The 17,533-nt window shown below is 50.0% G+C and overlaps 2 protein-coding genes across 2 annotated transcripts in view; both read left to right on the plus strand.

The window, feature by feature from the left end:
- The first annotated feature begins 207 nt into the window (after positions 1-207).
- On the plus strand, positions 208-2,290 carry LOC309331558 (fibrous sheath-interacting protein 2-like). Its single transcript, XM_081843811.1, has 3 exons — positions 208-485; positions 1,063-1,188; positions 2,104-2,290. The coding sequence occupies exons 1-3, from the start codon at positions 378-380 to the stop codon at positions 2,272-2,274; spliced, it is 405 nt and encodes a 134-aa protein (XP_081699937.1). The 5' UTR covers positions 208-377; the 3' UTR covers positions 2,275-2,290.
- Positions 2,291-3,324: 1,034 nt separating this feature from the next.
- Positions 3,325-17,533, plus strand: part of FSIP2 (fibrous sheath interacting protein 2) — a 40,603-nt gene continuing 26,394 nt past the window's right edge. The window contains exons 1-13 of the mRNA XM_081843763.1: positions 3,325-3,410; positions 4,298-4,437; positions 4,970-5,114; positions 5,388-5,498; positions 6,786-6,930; positions 7,791-7,895; positions 8,071-8,216; positions 8,783-8,840; positions 12,959-13,558; positions 14,447-14,568; positions 15,143-15,221; positions 16,506-16,587; positions 17,240-17,276. Of these exons, the coding sequence (XP_081699889.1) occupies positions 4,301-4,437; positions 4,970-5,114; positions 5,388-5,498; positions 6,786-6,930; positions 7,791-7,895; positions 8,071-8,216; positions 8,783-8,840; positions 12,959-13,558; positions 14,447-14,568; positions 15,143-15,221; positions 16,506-16,587; positions 17,240-17,276 (1,767 nt within the window). The 5' untranslated portion in view covers positions 3,325-3,410; positions 4,298-4,300. The remainder of the gene's footprint in view (positions 3,411-4,297; positions 4,438-4,969; positions 5,115-5,387; positions 5,499-6,785; positions 6,931-7,790; positions 7,896-8,070; positions 8,217-8,782; positions 8,841-12,958; positions 13,559-14,446; positions 14,569-15,142; positions 15,222-16,505; positions 16,588-17,239; positions 17,277-17,533) is intronic.

A 17,533-nucleotide genomic window follows, 5' to 3' on the forward strand; every position in this document is an offset into this window, starting at 1 on the left:
TGCTTCTCAACTTTGATTTTTTTAAATCTGTTGTTATAACTGTTCTCTCTGTTCTGGTATACATTATAAAATGAAACAAATATATTTGCAAAATAATAACAATAATCCCCGTGTTTAGCAAAGCAAGCCTGCTAGCATCCTCTGTGGTGCAGAGGTGAGTGTTTGGAGTCATTAAGAATCCAGACAGCAATGGTGGATTCCATCGCCTGATTTCCCCCCTCGGAACAGAACATCAAAGATCTTGAGAGCTCCACAGAGAACTGCTGGTGGAACTCCCCTGTTGCTAACAATGTCTCAGAGAGTTCTAGAAGGGCTCTGTGGAGGTGGCAGTTGGAGGCCATGTCCTCTGAGGGCAACAAGCCAGACTGAACCTCAAGATGACGTACCCCAACCGAGGGCTGCTGAAGGCAGCTATGGGACATTACCTGACCGAGAGCGCCCGGACGGCGCTTGAAGCTATGGAACCGGACGAAGATGTTGTAGACGTGAGTGCTGACGCCACCCTCTTTTGGAGCTGGAGTCAGGGAGGGGGAACCAGCGAGAAATGCAAGCCGGGGAGAGGAAATCTTTGACTCGTGTTCCTAGGCTAGGCAATGGACAGTTAGTGGTCCACCTGTCCACATTATGGGACCTAAGATCAATCTGCTTCTGGGGGAGGTTTGCTCTGTGTCCCACCAACCTACCCAGAATCCCCCAACCTGATGCCTGGGGCTGATGGGAATCAGAGTCCAAAAGGTCTGAAGGATGCCAAGCTAAGGGCCGCCCGCCTAGACCACTGACACTCTGAGCACAAAGCTCTTTGGCCTATCCCATGCCCAATACACTGGGCAAGCAGCAGAGTAGCTATGTAGCTTGAAAACATGTGCCTGAAAATAAGTTACCCGAACTTTGTGGTGTACTTCTGGAGCTGCAGTTGTGTGAAGCAATTGGCAGTACCACACACACTGGCGAGGCGTGGTTTTTTTGTTGCATCCTCAAGAGACCTTTCTGAAGAAACCCTAAAGTGAATGGGCAACTGCAGCAACTCTCCCTGCTGACACGTGGATGTTTTGACTCTTCCAGGTGGGGCCTGGGAAGCAGATGCCAGCCGTGGGACCCAACCAGATCCTGGACATGCCACTCTTTACCAAAATCCCTTTCCTGCCAGGCTCAAACACTATGTTCTACAGGACCAATTTGGGTGAAAAGGTGAACAGAGGACATCTATGCACACACATAGCCACATTTTAAAAAGGCGGGACTAAAACATCCCACCCACTCACCCCCCGGACGAGACCACAGATAATTTAAATCCCCAAGCCTGACTGAGCGGGCGGGGAATGGCCCAGTACTTAAGGATGTTTAATGATGGCTTCAGGTGAGGTTCCCTGGGGAAAGTGTTCCGCAAAAGGGGAGCCACTGCTGAAAAGACCGTGCTCCAGTCCTAGACAATAAAGCATTCCAAATAGGCATTGCAGTTAGTTCTGTGGAACCAGCAATCCACCTGGAACTGTGTTGACCCCCCGCTTCAAAGTAAGGTTCCCCAATCAGTCGCCCTCTTGGAATACAACTCCTGACGTCCATGCCAGCTGCGGCTGGTGGGAGTTGTAGTCCACAAGCATCTGGAGACCCAACAGCTTGGGGAAGAAGGCTGCTTCGGAGTCTGAGAGATCCTTTGTTAGAATCATAGAATTGTAGAGTCGGAAGGTACCCCAAGGGCCATCTAGTCCAACCCCCTGCAAGGCTGGAATCTCCACTCAAGCATCCCTGACAGATGGCCATCCCACTTCTGCTTAAAAGCTTCCAAGGGAGGAGAGTCCACAAGGGAGTCCATTCCACTGTCAAATAGACCTTGCTGTCAGAAAGTTCTTCCTGATACTTGAATGGAATGTCCTGTCTCGTTCCCTGACCCTTTTAGACATATTGCTGTGGGGCTATTGTTTTGTTTTGTTTTTGTTTTTATTGTGCGTTTTATGTGTTTTTATCTTGTGTTTTTATGCCGTGAACCTGAGATCTTCGGATGAAGGGTGGTATAGGAATAATGATGATGATGATTATAATGATGATGATGATGATGATAATAATAATAATAATAATAATAATAATAATAATAATAATCCCCAGCTTTACCAGCCATCTGCCACTTTTGACCTGAACGACCCATACTGCAAACTCATGGCACCCAGCTATAAGAGCCTCCACGACCCACACCTGCGTGCCTACTACAAGCGGAAAGACAACCTGCGGAGGCTCAAAAAGGCAGGCCACATCACTGACAAGAACAAGGCAAGTTGAGCTGCTCCAGACATTGATGCCACTACATCCCTGTGCTTTTCTAGCGAGACAATCAGGACTGCAAAATGACAGATATAAAAAAACAACAACACCATGCCAGAAACAGTTTTTTACAAGGCGATCAACAAACAACACCATTGATGTCCCCTCAAAACAGCCTAGAAGTCATATTAAAAGCTGCAAATCCTATAGAAAAAAAATAAACATCTTAAAGGAGTAGGGCTGTAGCATATCCAGGTAGGGCTGTGAGAGACTCTGTGCTTGTAACCCCACAGAGCTGCTGCCAGCCAGTGTGGGGCATACAGAGCTAGATGCATTGATAGGCAGCTTCCTGTGTTTATATTTACCGGTATATCTGTCTTCTCTCAAGAGCCATGAAGACTAGAATCTTAGGGGAAGAGCTGTAGCTTCTGAGTAAACAGATTTCAGACAGGGCCTTAGGATGTCAGCACTGTTGTGGGGGAGCATGGAAATGCACAGAGGGCTCTTGAACCTTTTCCCATGGCATAGCTGTCAATGTTTTCCTTTTCTAAAGGGAAATTTCCTTATTCCGAATAGGATTCCTTGCAAGAAAAGGGAAAAGTTGACAGCTATGTCCCATGGTGGCTCAGAGATGGAAAGAAGATAAAGTCCCTACCAGAGAAGAATAGCAGATTAAGTTGACAGATTATGCAGAAATGGCTAAAATGACCAGAAGAGTCAGAAATCAGGAAGACCAAAATTTTAATAAGGAATAGGGGAAATTTATAATTTATCTTAAAAACCATCTTAAACAGCTAACATCGTTAGTAGGATTGGAATAACATAGTTTAATGGTGAATTTTGGACATAATGGAGATGTAAAAGATCTGGATTATCATAAAAGATGCAGGAGGAAATAATTAACAATTGGACCCACAAAGGGGAGGAGGTCCAAGAGATTCCTTGGAATCTTTTTTTTATGTTATATGTTGGATATGTGATTGTAAAACTTGAATCCGAAAAACCAAATAATTTTTTTTTAAAGAACCTTTCCCATGGATGCCTGACTCCTTTTTGCTTCCTAGGTGGTGTGTACCCTGAAGGAATTCAATGAATATAGGCAGTACCTGACCTCCCTCAAGCTGGAGTTTGAAAAACACTACATCAGAGAACAGGCAAGTCATGGGACCATTTTTTGAGAGCTCCTTCAGCCTCTGCTCAGCTGCTACAAACAAAGAGCATATTGCAAACTTGATAAGAGGCATGACTTCCTGCCTAACCTACCTCACAGGGTTGTTGTGAGGATAAAATGTGGACAGGAGAACGATGTGCACCATCTTGGGCTCCTGATGTATATTGTGCTTTGTTTGGTCAGAATTGAGTATACGCTTCCAGAGTTAACACCAAATACATTACCTCTGGTAAATGAGCCGCCGTAGCTGCTGGATGGCCGTGAAAATTTGTGTCCCGGGCTTTTTAGATCCATCTACCCCATGTACTAAAGGGACGCGGGTGGCGCTGTGGGTTAAGCAACAGAGCCTAGGACTTTCCAATCAGAAGTTCGGTGGTTCAAATCCCCGCGACGGGGTGAGCTCCCGTTGCTCAGTCCCTGCTCCTGCCAACCTAGCAGTTCGAAAGCACGTCAAAGTGCAAGTAGATAAATAGGTATCACTCCGGCGGGAAGGTAAACAGCATTTCCATGCGCTGCTCTGGTTCACCAGAAGCGGCTTAGTCATGCTGGCCACATGACATGGAAGCTGTACACCGGCTCCCTCGGCCAATAAAGCGAGATGAGTGCCGCAACCCCAGAGTCGGTCACAACTGGACCTAATGGTCAGGGGTCCCTTTACCTTTACCTTACCCCATGTACTACTATCGGAAACCCAAGGGGCCTATTGGGTGCCAGATGTGAAAAATATTGGCATTGTTTTAAGCTCTCTTGCCCCACTAAATTGGTCTGATGCGTTCCTCTGCTCACCCAATCCCAAGTGATGACTTGCTGGCAGCAATGTCCCAAGCAAAAGCCCTGATGCCCACATCCCTCTAATCCTCTGAATTCCAGAAAATGCTTGAGAAGCAGATCACCAAGCTCCAAGACACTCAGCATCTTCCGGAGGCCGCCGACACGTCAAAATATCGGGACTGGATGCTGAAAGAGGAGAGGCCCACAATACAGGAGCAGGAGACCGTGATGAGGAACAGGTGCCCGAAGCAGATGGGGAGGGGGAGGAGTCTTGAGGGCATTTTTGCACATGAAGTCTAAAGCAGACCTTTGTGCGGTTTGCTGAGTGACACCACAAAACCAGCCTGCCCCGCTTGGGCCTGGTGCTCCTTTGAAGCCTCTCTTGCAATCCTCTTCTGCATAAACAGCAAGAAAAAACAGGAATTAAAAGCAGGAGAAATGAGCCTAAACAATGAACTGCAGTCCATAAGAGTTGGAAGGGACCACAAGAGTCATCTAGACTAACCTCCTGTGATGCAGGAATCTTTAGCTCAAAGTGGGGCTCAAACCTACAAGCAATCAATCTCTTACCCTTCCACAAATTGGTTTGGGGCCACCAGAGGGCATGCGGGGAGGGGGTGAATGAGCTTTCAGCTTTACATCAAGTTGCCAGACCTCCAGGGCCTACCTGAAGTCCCCAGGTTAGCCGAGATACTTGAGCAAAGAAGAGGAAATGGGGTGAGGACCAGCCAAGCCATTCTAATCAATCCTTTGCCTTTTTTCTTCAAAAAGATATTTAGAGTTGATTAACCAGGAGCTGGAAAAACTGGAGCAGTTGGCAGAAGAGAACCGACAACTCGCCTTGGCTCAGGACGACAAAAAGAAGCAAGGCTTGGAAAAACGCAAGCAGCTCCTCCTACGGAAGAAAATGGAAGAGGTAACCACAAAGGGAAGCTGGAACAGGAGGTGGCAGCCATCCTCATTCGCCCTGGCCACTGGGGCTGCTGGGAGTTGGGTCCCCTTTGCTGTTTTACACCCAGCTGAAAACAGGGACAGCACAGAAGCTGGAACAGGAGGTGGCAGCCATCCTCATTCACCCTGGCCACTGGGGCTGCTGGGAGTTGGGTCCCCTTTGCTGTTTTACACCCAGCTGAAAACAGGGACAGCACAGAAACAGGTGACCAACGGGTGATGAGTCTTTGTTTCCCAGGAATGGAGGAAGAAGGAAATGCTGCTCCTGATGAAAATTGGTGACGACGTTAAACGGGAAGCAAGGATTGAAGAGCAGAGGAGGAAGAGCAAGGAAGACAAGCTGAAAAGGGTAAGTGGAAGAGGGGCAGGGAAGGCGGCTGGCAGCTGTGTGGGTCTTGGCTGACATCTGAGCGGTCATGGTAGGGTGCCACAATCAGCTGAAAGGAGATTCTGCCCAGCATTCCATCTACGTAGTTCTATATTATCCAGAAGTTCCCATCCTCCTAGCCAAGACCCTTCCCTAATGTTTACCCAACAGCAACCTTTATTTAGCAAAGGCCCCCCTGCAATGTTAGTTAAAAGTTTATTCCTTTTTTCAAAAACAATATGATTTTCATTTATATACATTTCAGTAGCAATTTAACAATAATTCAGACATTTCAAATATCAACTTCCTTCCTCCTTTTTCTGTGATTTGTTAAATTTTATATCACCATTCCCTGCATATTATAAGTTATATTAAATCATTATTTTATTCATCTATTTTCATATATCTATATTTAAAAAACTGCAGGTTATTACAATAGTCCTGCCAATGTTTTTATCTGTTTGCAATCTTTTTGTAAATATTCAATATACCATTTCCATTCCTTCATAAAAAGTTTGTTATCCTGATTTATTATTCTTCCAGTAAGTTTTGCCATAAGTTTTTGTATCCATTCTTCTTTCGTTGGAATTTTTTTTTTTATTCCTTGTACGTACTTCCTATCAAGCATGGAGTACAGAGTTGTCTCTTAGGTGTCCTTCAATTGGTCAGTTCCTGTTCATTACGTAGGGAATGATTTAATTACTGGCTTCCTTTCACTTGCTCCCCTTTGGTATAGCAAAATTGCTCTGTTTAGACTGGAGAAATTAGAAATTCATCATAGAAAACAGACAGAAGGTACCGATGCCCAGTTCATAGGGGCAAAATCTGGCAAATCATAGAATTGTTAGATCGTCTCTAGTCCAACCCCCTGCAATACAGCAGCAGGGGATTGAACCTGCAACCTTGGAGTTATTGGCACCGTACTCTAACCAACTGAGCTATCCAGCTGATCATCATTGGGCAGTTGCCAAATAACTTGGTCCATGAATTACACCCAGTACTTGCTGTTGGGTTTTTGTGTGTGTGTGTTCCAGCTAGGCATGCTTAGTGGGCCCCCCACCCCCAGCCTGAAAAGAGGTGAGGCATGCAAACTAATAATTCTCTCATGCTACTTCTGAGTATTTGTGGTGCAAAATGGAAGGGGCAATGCCTTTGCCAGCTTGGGGGGGGGCAACATCTCCCCTTAGATCCAGCACAATGAGAGGTTAAAAGGACCCTGGAATGAATCCCAAAACAGTGACGAGGCTCTGCCCTTTGTGCACCCTGCAGAAACAGAACATGCTTGAGAAGAAGATGGCTCACCACTTGAGGAAGCTGCAGGAACGCTTCCAGAGAGAAGGCTTCTTGCTCCCTCCTGACAAGATGGTCCACACGGTGGATGTCGGAGATCGGGGACCCCCAGCTAAAAAACAAGGTACATGGCCAGGAACGGCTTTCATGGAATGAACACTTGCTGCTCTCTCTCTCTCTCTCTCTCTCTCTCTCTCTCTCTCTCTCTCTCTCCTACTTCCTCTTCTCCTGGAATGCTTTCAAGTCTCCCTAAGGCACCCCTGGACAAACCATTTTTTGTGCCCCAATCCTGATTTTCTCACTCAAGGCTTATGCGTAGGTTAAGCTATGCCCTCTCTTTATCCATTCCAGTTTGTTTCCTTCCTCACTTTCCTAGCAGCAAAGAATCCACTGTTGTCTTTAAGTAGATTTGTTGCGCTGCTTTTAAGAACTTTTGCAGCCGTTCCCTGTTGCTGGTTTCCCCCTGTTTTAGATGATACACTATATAAGTTTCCTTTTTGTTTTTATTTTCTTGCCTTATTATTTATTTCATAAAATTTATACACCACTTGATTGTAAAAAACGACAACTCCCTCAAAGCAGTTTGCAAAAAAGGTGAATCGGTGAGATTTTCAACAAGAAAAATTAACATGTAGAATTTAAGCTGTGTGCCTTTGTTTGGATTGATAAACTGCTGAGAGAGTCCCACTGAAATATGAACCCAGTGCTTTTTTTCGGGGGGGGGGGGGTACGCATACCCCTAAACATTTTGTGAATCTGAGTTTGGTCTCATTGAGGGGCAGTATTTCAATATGAGTAGGAAAATGAGAGTACATCTAAACATTTTTTAAGAAAAAAAGCACTGTCCATGACTAAAGTTAAATACATTTCCTGCATGTCAAATGCAGAGGCCAAACGCCACATTCGGGGGCTTTTTTGCTCCGCCATAGACATCTCAGCTATTTTAGAGGCTGACTATGATTATGATTATGGTTATGATTAAAGACTCCTCCTTGCCCAAGACAAGCACCGAGGAGGCCAGTAAGACCTCAACAATTGAGAGGAAGTCCACCAGCCTCCTGGACAAGAAAGGACCAGAGCTTCGAAAAGGTACATTCTGCTTTTTTGGGGGGTGCGGGAAAAGGAACTGGTAGCGGAGTCAAGGCTAGGGGCCCTCCAGAGAAAGACAAATGGTGTGCTTCACACTTGTCCAAAGCCCCCTGCCCGCTGCCCATCTTGCAAGGCCGTTCACTCCTGCCTCTTCTCCTTCTCTGACCTATCCCAGTTCCGGGAGGAAGCACCAGTACGACCAGGCTGGGGAGCCAATTGTCCGCTGCCAAAGGAAAGAATGGGACTAAGCAGTCCATGACAAGCCTCTTAGCCTTGCCCAATGCAGAGGAAGCCGCAAGCAAGTCTGCCGCATCCCTGGAGGTGAGTTGACCTGGGGTCAGAATCCAGTGGACGAGTTGTGCTCTGAAGGCCGCCAACCCAGGAAGAGGGCAGCTGGCCTGGCTGTATGAGGGCCCTATATGTTGGAAACAGTCAACAAACATTTACAATGCATGCAGTGATGGTCACTAGTTTAAAGGACTTAGGAAAGAGGATTGGACAAAATAATGACATGGAGGTTTTGTTCTGCCTCCAGAATAGATTCGAATTACCAGTCTCTGGGAACCTACAAACTGCTTATATATATTAATATGTGGTATATAAATCTTGCTAAATAAATAGTGGGGGAAATATGCTCTCCTTCCCAGTGCTACCTGGAGATGCTATTGGGGGTTTAACCTGGTCCACTTTTGCATGCAATGCAGGAGTTGTTCCATCAGGCCATTCAGCAGGGCCCCTCCCAGGGAAAAACTGTGCTGGGCTGGAGGGTTCTTGAGACTCATCCAGCATGGCTCTTTCTGTGTTCCCATTTGGGCCTATTGCAGCCTAGTTCCAACCCAAATGAGTCTGTTAAAATGCCTGCCTTTTGTACTGCTTTTTCTTTGCAGCATGAAGGTGCTGTTAGCGAGAGAGACCTACAGAAAGAGATTCTTGAATTGGAGCCAGGTGAGAGGCTCTTCCTCGTCTCATTCCGCAAGGTGGATGAGGGTGCAGGGTATGGACTGTGGGGTTTTCGGTGTCTTTTGCTGAAACACTGGGAGAACTTGGTTTTATTTCGGGATGGCAGAGACAAGGGCTTAAAGAACTGGGATATTCTTGAACTGATTGATTCAGGCATTGCCAGCACAGCATCTCTGAGTACAGATGTACCCCCAAAAGCCTTGCCTGGTGCCCATTGGGCCAGTGGCGTAGCGTGGGGGGTGCAGGGGGTGCTGGCCGCACCGGGCGCAACATCTGGGGGTTAGGGTTAGGGGGCGCAAATCCACGGGTTAGGGGGCGCAAATCCACAGGTTAGGGGGCGCAAATTACTTGCCTTGCCCCGGGTGCTGACAACCCACGCTACGCCACTGCATTGGGCAAAAGCCAGTGTGGTGTGATGGCTTAGGGTATTGGACTTGTTGGCTGGCAAGCAAAATATAGCTATATAAAAGGAGAATTCTTGGATGCTAAGATCCAAGTTTGGGGTGAGTACTCTTTGGTGAGAGAAGCCCAGCAGAAATTTAAAATCATAAAACATGCTGCAAGCTAAAACATGGAAATATAGGCTGTTATATCTTTAAAATATGCCCTTCTGAGTTCCAAAATAGTCCTCTCTTCCCCCAGTATAGTAAAAGACCATACATTTGGTATGTTAAAAATTGTTTACCTACAAATTCTCCAAATGTCAGATTCATGTGCTTTTTCACACAGCAGTAAAAAACCAGAGGCAATAAAATTTGGCTTAGTTACACAGCGGTGAAAGTTCCTAAATTATTGGTATATGAACACAAGAAAGGCTTGTTAGAGCCATGTGGTTAAGCAGGAGCAACCATATCAAAACCGCTTCACATGCTGAGATTCTCTGGTTGACTGGAGTACAACAATAGGCTCGATTACCTTCCTCCCAACGTGATGGGGAGTGATCTAGCTAAACCTGACAGGACAGCTTACTGTATGACATTAACCCCTTCATGCATTAATTAGACATAAGCATGTTGGTTACATGAGGCTGATTATCCTACAGGACTAAGACCTGGGTGTGACCAGGGTTCAAATCCCCACTCAGCCATGAAACTCCCTAGGGCAGTGTTTCCCAACCGGTGTTCCGCGGCACACTAGTGTGCCGCGAGACGTTGCCTGGTGTGCCGTGGGAGGGAGGCGGGCGAGAGCGCAAGGCTTGGGGCGGCAGCTGGCAGCGCGGAGCACGGGGCGCCCTTCGGAGGGCTCCGCGTGCTTCGGGCAACAGGCTGCCGCCCCAAGCCTTGCGCGCCCGGCGGGAGCTCCTGCCGGGCGCGCAAGCCTTGCAGACACTCGCCCGAAGCACGGGGAGCCCTCCGGAGGGCTCCCTGTGCTTCGGGCAACAGGCTGCCGCCCCAAGCCTTGCGCGCCTGGCGGGAGCTCCTGCCGGGCGCGCAAGGCTTGCAGACACTCGCCCGAAGCACGGGGAGCCCTCCGGAGGGCTCCCTGTGCTTCGGGCAACAGGCTGCCGCCTCAAGCCTTGCGCGCCCGGCGAGAGCTCCTGCCAGGCGCGCAAGGCTTGCAGACACTCGCCCGAAGCACGGGGAGCCCTCCGGAGGGCTCCCTGTGCTTCGGGCAACAGGCTGCCGCCCCAAGCCTTGCGCGCCCGGCGGGAGCTCCTGCCGGGCGCGCAAGCCTTGCAGACACTCGCCCGAAGCACGGGGAGCCCTCCGGAGGGCTCCCTGTGCTTCGGGCAACAGGCTGCCGCCCCAAGCCTTGTGCGCCCGGCGGGAGCTCCTGCCGGGCGCGCAAGCCTTGCAGACACTCGCCCGAAGCACGGGGAGCCCTCCGGAGGGCTCCCTGTGCTTCGGGCAACAGGCTGCCGCCCCAAGCCTTGCGCGCCCGGCGGGAGCTCCTGCTGGGCGCGCAAGGCTTGCAGACACTCGCCCGAAGCACGGGGAGCCCTCCGGAGGGCTCCCTGTGCTTCGGGCAACAGGCTGCCGCCCCAAGCCTTGCGCGCCCGGCGGGAGCTCCTGCCGGGCGCGCAAGGCTTGCAGACACTCGCCCGAAGCACGGGGAGCCCTCCGGAGGGCTCCCTGTGCTTCGGGCAACAGGCTGCCGCCCCAAGCCTTGCGCGCCCGGCGGGAGCTCCGCGCGGGGCAGACATCTGCAGCTTAGGGAGCCCTGCAGGACTTCCCCGCAGGGCTCTCCAAGCTGCGGATAGCAGCCTGCTGCCCCGCACGAGGGGTGCTCTTAAGCAGAGCGCCCCTCGCGCGGGGCAGACATCTGCAGCTTGGGGAGCCCTGCAGGACTTCCCCGCAGGGCTCTCCAAGCTGCGGATAGCAGCCTGCTGCCCCGCACGAGGGGTGCTCTTAAGCAGAGCGCCCCTCGCGCGGGGCAGACATCTGCAGCTTGGGGAGCCCTGCAGGACTTCCCCGCAGGGCTTTCCAAGCTGCGGATAGCAGCCTGCTGCCCCGCACGAGGGGTGCTCTTAAGCAGAGCGCCCCTTGGGCGGGGCAGACATCTGCAGCTTGGGGAGCCCTGCAGGACTTCCCCGCAGGGCTCTCCAAGCTGCGGATAGCAGCCTGCTGCCCCGGACCTGTCCTGAAGGCTTGCAGCGGGAGGAGGGCTTTCCTCCCCACCGCCAACATTCAGAATGCTGTTCTGAATGTTGGCGGTGGGGAGGAAAAACCCTCCTCCCACCGCAAGCCCCGGGAAGAGAGGAGAAGCTGTGCGCCTTCTCTTCTGTTCCCGGACCTCCCACCGCAAGCCTTCAGGACAGGTCCCAGAACAGAGGGGAAGGCGCGCAGCTTCTCCTCTCTTCCCGGGGCTTGCGGTGGGAGGAGGGTTTTTCCTCCCCACTGCCAACATTCAGAACAGCATTCTGAATGTTGGCGGTGGGGAGGAAAGCCCTCCTCCCGCCGCAGGCCTTCAGGACAGGTCCGGGAACAGAGGGGAAGGTGCGCAGCTTCTCCTCTGTTCCCAGGGCTTGCGGTGGGAGCAGGGTTCCCCGCTGTCCCGGAGATTTCCCTATGGGCTTTCGTCTTGCGAAGCAAGCCCATAGGGAAATTCGTCTTGCGAAGCCGCTAAAAAATCGGAAAACCCTTTCGTCTTGCGGGTTTTTCGTTTAGCGAGGCATTCGTCTTGCGGGGCACCACTGTACTTTATATATAGTCAATATAGGCACAGAGTTAATTTTTTAAACATTTTCTAATGGTGGTGTGCCTCGAGATTTTTTTCATGAAACAAGTGTGCCTTTGCCCAAAAAAGGTTGGGAAACACTGCCCTAGGGTGATATTGGGGGACAGTCACTGCCCCTCTCAGCCTAGCCTCCATCACAGGGTTATTGTGGAGATTTAATGAGTTGGGGGGAATATTCGTTGGGAAAGAAAATTTAGGTATAAAAAAAGAATTCCCTGGATGCCAAGTTCCAGGTTTGGGGCAAGTACTCTGGTGAGAGAACCCCAGCCAAGATTTAAAATCATTGAATATGCAGCAAAGCAAAGCGTGGAAACAGTGGCGTAGCGTGGGGAGTGCAGGGGGGCCTGGCTGCACCGGGCGCATCATCTGGGGGTTAGGGTTAGGGGGCGCAAATCCACGGGTTAGGGGGCGCAAATTACTTGTCTTGCCCCGGGTGCTGACAACCCACGCTACGCCACTGCGTGGAAATATAGGCTGTTAGGACTTTAAAACATGCCCTTTTAAATTCCTTCCAAAGTTCCCACTCCCCCTAGCAGAAAATAATATGAAACCATACGGTAAAAGCATAAGAAATTAAAAACAAGTTAAAAGCAAAAGAATTAAAAACAAACATCAGTAGACCATTGTGGGAGATGTATGCTTAATTGGACTGGTGAAATAGAAAAGTTGTCATCAGGCATTTAAAAGGTTGGCAGAGAAGCTGCCTGCTGGATCTCTAGTGGCAGAGAGTTCCACAGGACAGGGCCAATGACACCAAAGGCTCAGCTTGTTCAGTTTGTTTATATTTTCAGGTTCAGTACTTAAAAACAAGTCACCAAAATCTCAGGCTGTCATTTATTTATTGCCTGCCCTTCAGCCTACCATCCCAGGGCAGCTTCCAGCATTAAAACTCACCCATCTTAGATGTCACCTTTTGTCCTGTGCAGTGGGCGAGGCCATCACTGGTCCAGGCGGCGGCAGCAGCAAAGTTTCCTTCAGCTCCGGCAAAGACCTCACATCGCTGACCAGTAACACCAACCCGCCAACAGAGATTGCCTCCAGTGTCGCAGAAAGCATGAATGAGAAAATCACACCCTCTGCCTCTGGCGGAGTCATCAGCAACGAGGGTGGTGTGTCAGGCTGTGGATCGGCTGGTTGCGGAAGCAAGGGGTCCTGTTGCGGATCGGCCGGTTGCGGAAGCAAGGGGTCCTGTTGCGGATCAGGTGGTTGCGGAAGCAAGGGGTCTTGTTGCGGATCAGGCGGTTGCGGAAGCAAGGGGTCCTGTTGCGGTTCACGCGGTTGCGGAAGCAAGGGGTCCTGTTGCGGATCAGGCGGTTGCGGAAGCAAGGGGTCCTGCTGTGGATCAGCTGGTTGCGGAAGCAAGGGGTCCTGCTGTGGTTCCGGTGGATGTTGCAGCAACAAGTCTGGCTTTGGCTCAGGCCGACTGTACAGGCATAGTGGGAAAGTGACCGGTGGCTACGATTCTAGTGGCGGCAGCAGCAGCAAGCACGGAGGGAGCGGCGGCAGCGGCAAGGTCCCCATCGACGGTAAGTTTAATGGCTTGGCGGAGTGGCAGGATCAAAGCTTGACCTGAAATATACAGGGCAGGGAGGAAAGTTGCAGAGCAGATTCTGTGTGCTTGCAAAAGCTTCTGTTTTCCAGGTTCTTAAGCACCCAGGGAGCTTCCCTGAGCGTGGAAATCTCCCTGTTCTAGACTGCCAAGCTGTTACCCACAGACTGGCACTGGAGCAGAAACAGGGGACAGAGTTAGTCCATCTCTGCCACACAGCTTTATGTGAGGCACACACCTTATGCACATGCAGAACGTAAGGAGAACCTGTGGATCAGGCCAATGTCCCATCTAACCCAGCATCCTGCTCTCACAGTGGTCAGCTGGATGCTAAAGTGGGAAGCCCTCGAGCAATACCTGAGTGCAACAACAGCACTCTCTGCTTTTAAATCACTGCAACTGTCAGGGACTGGCTAGACAAAGAGGAGTAGCCAGGGAAGCCCCAGGGGAGGAAAGCTCAGACCCCAGGGATTGGTGGTGGGACACCAAGGAGAGGTCAGAAGGAGAAGAGTGGGATGCTGAAGGGGTTGCAGGCTTGAGCAGGGGCTGATAAGGGACAATTCACAGGCTAAACTCACTACTGGTCTTCCAGCTGTGCTGAACAGAAAGCAACAAAACCATTAAGTTCTGCAAACAGGAATCTTTTAATTAACATTGAAGAGGACCATTGCTGAGCAGGTCTTTACAGTGAATATGAAAGCTGGATCTTGGGCACGGGGAGATATTGATCTTGGTAAGCAACACTAGAATTGCAGCGTCAGTGGCAGGGTGCCAGTGGGGCGCCTGGGTGGGCAAAGAGCCAAGGTCAAGGTTTTCCAGATCTCTGTGCCTCAAATACCAGTTATGCCTCCCCCTTTCATTCTAGGAGTGTCCAATCGATCATCCTCGAAGCCTTCCAACAAAGCCAACATCTCTTCAGCCACCCCCCATCATACTGTTAACGAGGGCTCTGGCAAAGGGAAGCAGAAGAAGCGAGCAACCTTAATGGTACATGGTTGAAATGCTCAACGGCAAAAAGTTAAAAGCTGCCCAGAGGAAGTAGCATCAGGCTCAAAATGGGTTGGGAGTTGCCAGGGATTGTGTGGGGGAGAGTGGAACAGATCATCTGCTGGAGATGTTGTCTCAGCCAAGGACCAAAAACATGTGAAGGTTCAAGACCTTTCTTTCCAGTGGCTCCGCCCCACCTGGGAGGCCGTCTACAATCCTTAAAGAGCCCACAGCTTATTTTTCAGAGCCAGTGAGGCATAGTGTTTTGAGTGCTGGACTAGGACTTGGGAGAGACCAGGGTTCCAATCCCTCAGCCAGCCACAAAGCCCACAGGGTGTTGTTACCTTGGGATCCAGTCGCTGCCTCCCAGCCTAGTCTAACTTATAGGGTTGTTGTGAGGATAAAAATTTAGAGGAGGGGGACCATGTACACCACTTTGGGCTCCCTAGAGGAAAAGAGTAAGATATAAAGGGATTCCTCAAACTTTGGGGTGGCTTAAAATTCATCTGGCAAAGCAGCAGGAGACTCTCAATGGATGCTAACAAATACTTCTGCTTTTAAATGTCTTCTTCAGTTTGCCCAGAGTGAGAAGGAGAGTCAGCCCAAGGAGAGGAGCTCAAGCAAGAAGAGGAGAGTGGAGAAGAGCAAAATAGGTACAGAGCATACTGAACACAGGCCCCACATGGCGAGAGAGGCAGGTTGGTTGCCTTCCAGGCTTCCGGAAGTGGCCATTTAGTATCCTAAGCATCTTATACTTTATGGTGTGGTGTTTGCTGTGTATGTGTGTGTTTGACATATGCTGTTTGTCAGTGGAACTGTCTCCCTTGGGAGGTTGTGGACAGAGGCGGAGCTAGTTGCTCTGGCTACTGGAGTGGCGCACATGCTGTGCATACGGGGGTGGGGCTAGCTGCCCGCGGGGGCAGGGTCAGCATCCCAGGAGGGCGGGGCAGCAATGTCACTCCACCTCAGGGATGACACCCAGGGTTGACCGCACCCCCCCCCTTCCTCTGCCAGTGGTTGTGGACTCTCCTTCCTTGGAGGTTTTTAAGCAGAGGTTGGATGGTCATCTGTCATGGATATTTTAACTGAGATTGAACTACCAGATGACCCTTGGTGGGGGGGGGTTAGACTATATGACATTTGGGGGTCCCTTCCAACTCTACAATTCTATGATTCTAGTGTGTGTGTGTGTGTGTGTGTGTGTGTGTAAACACCCACTGATTTGAGCCTGTTCTCTGCTCCCCAACCTTCTTTTAAATGGAAAAAGGGTCTTCTTGAATTCTTGTGAAGTGGGAAATGCATTTTAGCCCTGTCCACGGGGGCTCAGGTGGCCTCAGTCGCTCAGAATGCCTTTTTCATGCTCCAGCTGGTTCACTAGCCCCAGCCTCTTTTGGACAGAGGTGACTTGACCATTGTACTCCACATGCTCTGGTGACTTCCCTTGTCACCACTAGCTTCCCATGGGATTGGAGGTGGGGAAGAAGAAGTGGGAGAGAACATGGGTTCCTGGCAGGCTTGAGTCCCAGGATCTTTAATTTCACAAGTCAAGCCCTGGCGGAGGGTGTGGCCAGCCCATGTCTTGACCCTGGTCTGAGCTGAGAAATGGAGGTCCCCATTGAATGTAGCTTTCCCATCATGGATTTGGCAGTGCAACTCACAGAGCTAAACACATTGTTCAAATTATACCTGCAAGTCTGGGTCTGGAAGCAGATTGGATATGCCCTGCCCAGGCTTGATTTTTGAAATTAGAGAGGCTAGGCCTCGAGTTTATTTCAGTTCACGCATAAAGCCCTGGGCAGGGCGCATACAGTGGGCTCAAGGGGGAGAGGCATTGCCCCATGCGTCCCCTCCCTCACTGTTTCTCCACCACCACTAGCTTGGATTGTAGTTGCAACCCTGACAGGATTATTAATCCCCAGGTCTATCTCCTCTTGCAGAGCGTATGGCCTCAACATCTCAGGAAAATGAGGATTCTGAGTCCTCTTACTCAGCTTATATCCACCAACTGCTTTCTACTTCGTAAGTGCCCCAGAGACAATTGGAACAAAGCATGATAAGGAATTTGCACAGATCTCCTCTACTCTAGAGAATGGGTAGCCAATGTAACTGCCTCCCAGATGTCCCCCAGCTGCAGCTCACATCAGCCCTGCCAGCCAAGTGAAATACAGCAATTAGATTTTAATTAGAAATGCAGACCATCTTTCAAGAAAGTGCTGTTGTTCAAACTGCTAGTGAGAATTAGGGACCCCGTTCAAGAAAAGGCGAGATGTGCCTAGCCTCTGCTTGGTTATTCCCCCCCACCCCATCCTCTGCTTTCCTTATGCTAATCCGCCACATGCAAACTTGAAAGTCTTGTTGTTGCCTTGTTCACTTGCCAGAGCTATGGCTTGGGGGCTCTGGTTGATGGATGTGATTGATCCTGCTCTGGAAAAAAAAATCCCAAGAGTTCCCTTCCCCTTCTACACCAGAACTGCCCACAACAGAGTTGACTCAATTGCTTGGGCTAGGAAGCTGTTGCCGTGATACTCATTGGTGCGCCAGTTGGCCAGATCACCCCTGAAAGAATTGAAGTGGCCCAATCCTAGGCACATGTAAATACAACTTCACTCCAACATTTTGACTTCCTCTTCTTTTTCTTTTCTTTACTCCCCCCTCCTCCCTTTTCTTTCAGAGACCAGTCGGGAATCCGGGAAAGCCTAAGAGGAAAGGTAGGTTGCTCTATGAATTGTGCTGGTACATTTCATAGCGGATGTGCTGAGCAGTTTTAAAAGGTTCAGTCCGCCATCTTGATTTGAAATGGTGTCCAGTTGCATATCGAAGCACAGCTGAAACACTCATCAAACTCAGGAATGTGCATGGAAAATTTGGTTACAAACTCCTTGGGTTTTGATTGGAAAAACATTGCATGGGGAAGGGTTATGCCCCCCACAGTTTTGCCACCCAGTCAAATTCAGAGCCTCCCACC

The sequence above is a fragment of the Podarcis erhardii genome, assembly GCF_964252035.2.
Source record: "Podarcis erhardii genome assembly, chromosome: 16".
Classification (NCBI taxonomy): domain Eukaryota; kingdom Metazoa; phylum Chordata; class Lepidosauria; order Squamata; family Lacertidae; genus Podarcis; species Podarcis erhardii.

Coding starts and splice junctions, on each gene's coding strand:
- LOC309331558 (XM_081843811.1), top strand. CDS start 378: ATGACGTACCCCAACCGAGGGCTGCTGAAGGCAGCTATGGGACATTAC. Junction 486..1,062: donor CGGACGAAGATGTTGTAGAC/GTGAGTGCTGAC, acceptor TGACTCTTCCAG/GTGGGGCCTGGGAAGCAGAT. Junction 1,189..2,103: donor GGACCAATTTGGGTGAAAAG/GTGAACAGAGGA, acceptor AATAATCCCCAG/CTTTACCAGCCATCTGCCAC.